Source organism: Pteropus alecto, unplaced genomic scaffold, assembly GCF_000325575.1.
Source record: "Pteropus alecto unplaced genomic scaffold, ASM32557v1 scaffold25, whole genome shotgun sequence".
Taxonomy (NCBI): Eukaryota; Metazoa; Chordata; class Mammalia; order Chiroptera; family Pteropodidae; genus Pteropus; species Pteropus alecto.
Window position 1 is genome coordinate 3,933,985 of NW_006441955.1, and position 7,282 is coordinate 3,941,266.

Genomic DNA, 7,282 nt, shown 5'->3' on the forward strand with positions numbered 1-7,282 from the left:
GGCGCCCGGGCCGCCCGCCTGCGCCCGGCAAAGCCCGCGCCGCAGCCGGCTGGACAGGGAGGTTGGTCTGGATACGGGTCCGGTCTTACTGTCGCCGGCCAGGATGAGGACAGGTTGCGACAGCGCACACCCAGTTCCCTTCAGCCGCGGCAAGACCGGCGGGGGCGGGGAAACCGAGCGAACGAGCAGGCGGGCAAACGCCACGGCCGCCTCCGCCTCTTCTTCCCGGCCGCCGCCTCCGCCCCTGGTTGGCCAGCACCACGGCTGTCGCACATTTTGCCTGTCATTGAGGTCGCAAAGCGCCGCTTTGCGGCTGCCACGTGACTGCTCTTCTGTCAAGCTCTGGGCTCGCGACTACCCGGCGGGGATCCGCGCGCAACCGGCGGAGACGCCAACCTACAACTACGGGAGCTTGAAGTCCCGCAACAGGTTATTCCGGTTTGTAATTAAGCAAAGGCCTCGGGATACTGCCTCCCTCTGGCTGGGGCGGGGATCTGAGTCTGCGCTTCACGTGGTTACATAGTCACACACATAGACATCAAGCCTCACAAACCTTCTGCACACTGACAACCCGTCTGATAAACAGCACTTCATAAATGTATATTTTTCTCTAACAGAGTTTCACCAAAATACAACTTCATGTACAGCCTTTTAACGCTTAACCTCACTTTCAAAATCAGCTTACACACTGTCACATTTAATCTCAAACCCCCTGACGCCTGCATCTTCAAACTCTCAGGAACACGGAGGTAACCAGACTGGCACGGTAGACTTGGGTGGTGGGGGGGACATGGAAGCTGAGAAATGTGAGAATATCGACCCCAAGAAAAAGATGAGCATTTGTTATTAGTTATGAGAAAGAAAAACTTCTCTATTCTGCAGCACATTTTTTAAATCAGAGACAACATCTTACAAATAGGGAAAACTTGAATCCAGCTTTGAATATGCTCAGTCTATTTAAAGTACTTTGATAAGTGAAGAAATTAAAGTACTCATCAATTACTAGAAGTTTCAATTTACGGTCAGAAATTGACAGGCTTTGAGCCAAGAATAGCCAAAGACTATGTACAATGAAGTGTGACAATTTGTAATTGTCATCCTGGTTGGAAGAAGAGTGACAGTGGAATACGTTCAACTTTGACTTGGGAAAATATATTCTGAACTGCAACACAGAATTGACTTGCCCTGGAAAGTGTAAAATCCTGAAGGTGTGAAGTGAGATTGCTGATTTTGTGCTGTAAAGTTAAAATACAGACTAGTGAAATCACCATATAGAATCAAGGCCTGGGTCTTTGTATTCATGAACACAAAGAAGAGCACTATAGTGTTCTAGAGACCTAAATTTATTCTGTGTGTTTAAGTGAAAATAGTCTGGCCTACAACTCTCATGTGACAATCTGCATCTAGACCAGAATTAATTAGATAAGAAACAGAACCCTCCATAGTCACATGAATTGAAGTGTCTTGTTTAATTGTCATCCCTAAGGAACTCCAAAATATAGCACAAATGTGAATCATGAGGTGAAATACAGTACCAGCAATTTAAGTGTGGCAAGTCAGTTGCCCCATTCATATATTGTCACTCTCAGCACAAGGCAGGTAAATAATCATCTCTAGTTATATGGCCAGGATTAATGCAGCCCTACAAAGTTGAGGTTTTTCTGATGACACAGAGGAAAAAAAAAAAAAGCCCATTCAAATCCAATGCTGCTCCCCTTCTCCCTCCCTTCTCTCTATCTGGAAATTAAAACAATATGGTAATACAGAAAGATGGGAAGAAATCCCTAGACATTCAGGCATATGGGTTCTAGTACTGCTTTCTCAACTAATTAACTGGGGAAAATTGGATGGGTCACTTAGTCTCTCTGACTTCAGTTTTTGACATGACCATTTCAAGTGATGAGAAAACAATTAGGAAAAATGCATGGAAAACAAAATATTTTTACAAAATGAACATATAGTTCATAGCATGTACTTGGCATGAGTTCTACCTCCACCCCTTAACAAAAAAACTTCTGAGTCTCGATTTATTTATTTCTAAAATGGGGCTTATAAAACTTAGAGAGTAATTGTGAATATTGGGAGATAAAATGCTTGTGAAAACTCTTCAGAAACCTTAAAGCTCTCCAAATGTATTAGTTGCTATTACTCTGTATACCAATTCCTAAATGCTTTTCATCCCATATGTTTTTATATTCACCATAGTTCATACAAAGCAAAGTTTGGGGTATATAATAACAACCAATACTTTTGAATTCATTAATTTTTATTGAATGTCTAGCATGTACAGGTACTTTACACACTTTATCTCATTTAATTCTTGCAACAACCATTTTACAGAATAAAAAACTACTCTGAGAGCTTAAGAATCTGCCAAAAGCCATGCTACAAAGTGATTGACCTACTATTCAAGACTAAGTTAAAACTAATACTCTTTTCACTGACCCCGTTGCCTCCCTGCCAATTTACCCTCCATACCCAGCAAAGTTTGTACTATTTCTGAAAAGACTAATCCTTCCCTATGACCTAACTCTTCATGGTTGGATACCCAGCATCCAGAATAATTGTCCACTAAAGGAAAAGGAATAAAAAACAAATACTGAAATAAAATGAAAAATAATTCACCTTTCATTTCACCTCTCTTAAGAGAAACGAATTTCATTTTAAGTGTCACAAATTGAGAGAATAAAAACACATAGAGATTCTCTATACATTAGCATGAGCAAAAATAATTTTAATCTATCCATTAACTCATGGAGCTCAGCCTAATTCAAATACTGCATAGATCTTTTTCTAAAATCTCCATGTTCTTTGATCTTATCATTACCCTTTTATAAGGAACTTTTATTTCATCTTTGTCTCAAATATGGATAATAAAGTTTATTTGTACTTATTAGGCTAAATTTTTACTCCAAGTAATCTTAGATTTATAGAATAGTTGCAAAGATAGTACAGAATGTTCCTGTTTACCTTTTATCCAGTTTCCTCGAATGTTACCATCTTACATAACCATGGTACAACTATCAAAACTAAGAAATTAACGTTGGTACAATACTATAAATTACATTCTAGAGACTCTATTTGGATTTTTACATTAATGTCCTTTTATTGTTCCAGGGCCAATCCAGAATACCAAATTACACTTAGTCATTCATGTCTTATCATCCTCCAATCTGACATTTCCTTGACTTTTGAAGAGTAGTGGTCAGGAACTTTATAGATTGTCCCTCAGTTTGGGTTTGTCTGATGTTTTCCCTGAATTATATTGAGTTTATGGATTGGGGGAAGAGTACCACAGAGGTGATGTGTCATCATCATTTCCTATCATGGGCACATGATATCAACATGACTTACTACTGGTGGCGTTAAGCTTGATCCTTTGGTTAATCGAGCTTTTTAACAATACTATTCGATTGTTATATAACTGATGAAATTAATACTACTATAGTGTTAGATCTACACTTAAGTAATCAAAAATATATTTCATTTAATGATTTAATATTCTTTAGGAATTTAGTGCCATAATCCTGGACTCTGTTAAGTAATGAAAAAGGCATAAGATTTGGGGCCTCAAGATCTGAGTTCAAATCATATCTACTACTTACTGGCTTTAAGTCACAATCTCTATAAGCCTCAATTCCTTCCCTTGAAAAATGGAGATAATTATATTTACCTTAAAGAGTTGCTGTAAAAATTAAATGTGTGCATATTTTATAACCATGAAATGCTATACAAATATTAATTGTTGCTATTATGTTTAAGCTTTTGAGTTGCTTACTGGGCACTTTTTCCTACTTTAGAAAAAGATTTTCTGAAATGATGTGAGTACCCATATGAAAAAGCCTGCTGAATCTCAGAAATAAAATGCCAAAGCCACAATTATGAAATGATAAAAAAAAAGTCCCCTGAGGGTACCAGTCTGTTTTCCACCTCCGTTGGATCTATAAATATAACAAAGAGGAAGACTTTGAAACTAGGTAAAGAAATTATAATTTACATATTTACATAAGTTCATCATTCAGAAACTATGCACACTTAAGTCAAAGAGGGAAAAGCACAAAATAATTTGATATTTCTATAAGCTCTTTACAATGAGTATGAACTGCTGAAAAAAAGATTTCCATGATACTTAGTATTCAATATCCAAATATAAAGTCTCTATTTTCAGAGTCTGAAATATATGTCATTACTGTTAAAAGAGAAACTACTTTCAATATAATACCTGCTTAACAGTGAATCTTTCTTGTACACCATGTTAGAATGTAAGCTTTTTGAGGGCAGAGCTCCTCATTTTTTAATATACTTCAGTGAACTAGCACTCAGTAATGTTAGATTTTCATTGGAGGTACTTTGTAGTGCTTACATATACTCTCTGAAATAAGACTGCAACCTCTGCACTGCCAGTTCTGGTTTACACAATAAGCAGACTAAGCATATATACTTTGGGGCACCAGCAACACCAGAGTAAAGCAACAAAAAATATTTCCTTAAAGGACTTACTATTTCAGCAAAAGCACTGAAGTAGTCATTATGGGGAAAATCAGAACTCTGTTGCACTTCTTTGCACTTATTTTTTGGTTTTTGTATTATTTTTATTTTATTTACATATGAGGTGAGGTGGTGAGACATCAAAATCTTTTCAGTGCTTACTACCTCCAAAAATCTTAATTCAGCTCTGTATGCATCTTAAATTACCATAAATTGTATTTACTCAGTTATTCAGCAAAAAGTATTTTATTTCATGGCAATTATAACACACATAACACATGTGTTAAATGAGTTGCACAATGAGTACAATTTAAGAGTCTCATTACCATATCTTTTCTTAGCAAGAAACCATAATGCTAGAAAGCAACTCTCATAAATTGGACTAATGCCAGTTATATCTTATCCACCAACAGAGCTACTATAACATTACACCCTCCAGCTGAGCTGTACTAAAAGATTACACAATATATTGCCAGAATAATCAAATTATATTATTTATGGCATTTACTGGCATAAATGGAATCCTAAATGTTCTATTTGAAATGTCTAAATACATGTCAAAAAAAAGAGGAGTTAGTTTCTTGTGTTGTAGCTCACGCTTGATTCACATTTCAAGTTTAGTCACCTAAGAGCCCTGGCTATCTTTTTCCTCAACAATTCAGTTAAAGAAAACACCGCCAGATTCTACCTAGTTTCAATTCTCTCTCTACCTACCAGCCAATCTGTTGCTACATGATTATCCAGATGTTTCTGGTATGTTTTTGCTAATATACTTCAAGAAGCTGAGTACAGATGTTGCTTGAGGATATGCTTGCTACAGGCCAGCACTAATTAGACCACTTGTCATTTTTCGCTTGGTTTCATTTTGACCATTGGGTGCATCACGTAACCGTGTTGGATATTTTTAAGAACAAGAAATATAGAACGCTGTAGTTAATTAATCTTACATAGCTAAAAGAGGAAGTTAAAAGTACAGAGTGAACTGGTGTATCAGATGATTGAAATAAACGATTTACATTTAGACACCTCCCCTGGCCCCTCCCCCACCAAAAGAAGTCCGCATCTATGTAGTGAGAACTTTGACAATAAAGAAATGGCCTTTTTAGAAAACCCTTCCCAAGACATTTTAAATTTTGCTTTAAAGTTAATTTTTTCGCCCTTTCCCTTAAAAAATGTAATATTTCAGTTTCGAAACATTAAGGTTTCAGAGTTCGTCATGATTTCTTACCTACATACCATGTTTTAGTATTCGTAAAAATCACTCTATAAAAGACTTTTGCTTTTGCTGAGCACTGCTCTTGCTGTCAGTCCGGGTCTCTCTCTCCAACCCCACGGCCACCTCTGCCCACTGCGGCCCTGGGCGTTGATCTGGCAGGTGCGAGACTGGGGCCGGCGGAGAAGAGGCAGAGTTTACACAGCGCAAAGCCCCAGAAGACTAGGCAGCGCAGGCCTGGCCGCCGGAACTTTGAGAGCCTAGCACGAGAGCGCAGAGGCCGGCTCGCTCTCCGCCTTCCAGCAGCCAGCCGCTCCCAGCCTCTAAGGCCCTGCGGCTCTCCGCAGCGGTCTTAATTAACAAGCCTCTTCGCCCTCACGCCCGCACCCGTCGGGCTCCGGGCAGCCGGGGGTTTCGCGTCGCCTGCTCCAACCCGCCGGCCAGCCGGAGGAGGCCGCGCAGTTGGCTGGTGGGAGCCAAAGCAAGAGACGGAGGGAGGGAGGCGGGGAGCTAGGAGGCTGGAGAGAGGGAGCTGGGCGGGAGGCGGGGCGGAGCGAGGGAGCGGCGAGCGAGAGCGCCACTAGGGTTGAGGGCGGGGCGTGGGCGGTGCCCGGCCTTCCCGCTCCCGCGGCGCAGCAACTCCGCCGAGCCTACTTAAAACTCTGCCGTTAAAATGGGGGCGGGTTTTTCAACTCAAAAAGCGCTCAATTTTTTTCTTTTCAAAAAAAGCTGATGAGGTCGGAAAAAAGGGAGAAGAAACCGGCACCGTCTCTGCAGCGGCAACAGAAGCGGCAATTGTTTGAGCTAAAAAAGAAGTAAAGGAGAGAAAGAAGGAAAAGAGCAGAAAGAGGGACAACGCTCAAGTGTCTGTAGAGGTGAAGGGAGACGGGACCAGCGATTTAGGGGAGACCAGCTACAAAAGAAACTGTCACCGGGAGTGCAGCGGCTCGGAAAGGAAGCAGTGCCATTCAGCTCAGCTTCAGGGCACAGCTGGCTGCGGCCGCTGCCCTGTCGGCGGCACAGGCTGGGGGCACAGGCCGGGGGACCGAGAAAGGTTGGCGAAGTGGCACCGGGTGCCGAAGCTGCCGGGCTCTCGCGGAGAGGGCGGCGAGACTGGCTGCGGGCTGGGATTGTGGTGATTCCCCATACTCAGAGCTTGGCCTGCGCTTCTCAGGACCCTCCTGATCTCTGGAGGCCCTCAGAAAACCGAGAAAGGAAGAAAAAGACGGCGGCGGCGGCTCAATGAGCGTCTACTGTAGGAAGTCTGAACTGGCTCGGTCGTAGGCGGGAAGTTACCGGTAGGCTGCCCCGTGCAGCCGCGATGCTGCCGCGCGCTGCCCCAGCAGCTGCGGCCCGGTAGACGCTTCCCGCATTGCTCTGCCCTTCCTTACGCTGCTGGGAGTCCAGGGACCCGGTGGGGCCGGCATGACCCACTTGCCCGGGGCCCGCCGCGCGCCCGGCCGCCTCCGAGGACGCGCTCCGAGCCTGGCTCCCACGGCCTCTGAGGCTTGGCGGGGCAGGGGGAGCCCAGCGGGCGGGCTCCGGAGCCTTCCCGCACGGCGTTAGTCCGCTGCTCGGCCG

General features: G+C 42.8%; 1 protein-coding gene across 1 annotated transcript in view; it reads right to left on the reverse strand.

Annotated features, from left to right (window-relative positions):
- The window catches only part of FAF1 (Fas associated factor 1), a 355,099-nt gene extending 348,924 nt beyond the window's left edge, over positions 1-6,175 (reverse strand). Inside the window, exon 1 of the mRNA XM_015595280.2 lies at positions 5,725-6,175. Within this exon, the coding sequence (XP_015450766.1) occupies positions 5,725-5,727 (3 nt within the window). The 5' untranslated portion in view covers positions 5,728-6,175. The remainder of the gene's footprint in view (positions 1-5,724) is intronic.
- Between the last annotated feature and the right edge of the window lie 1,107 nt (positions 6,176-7,282).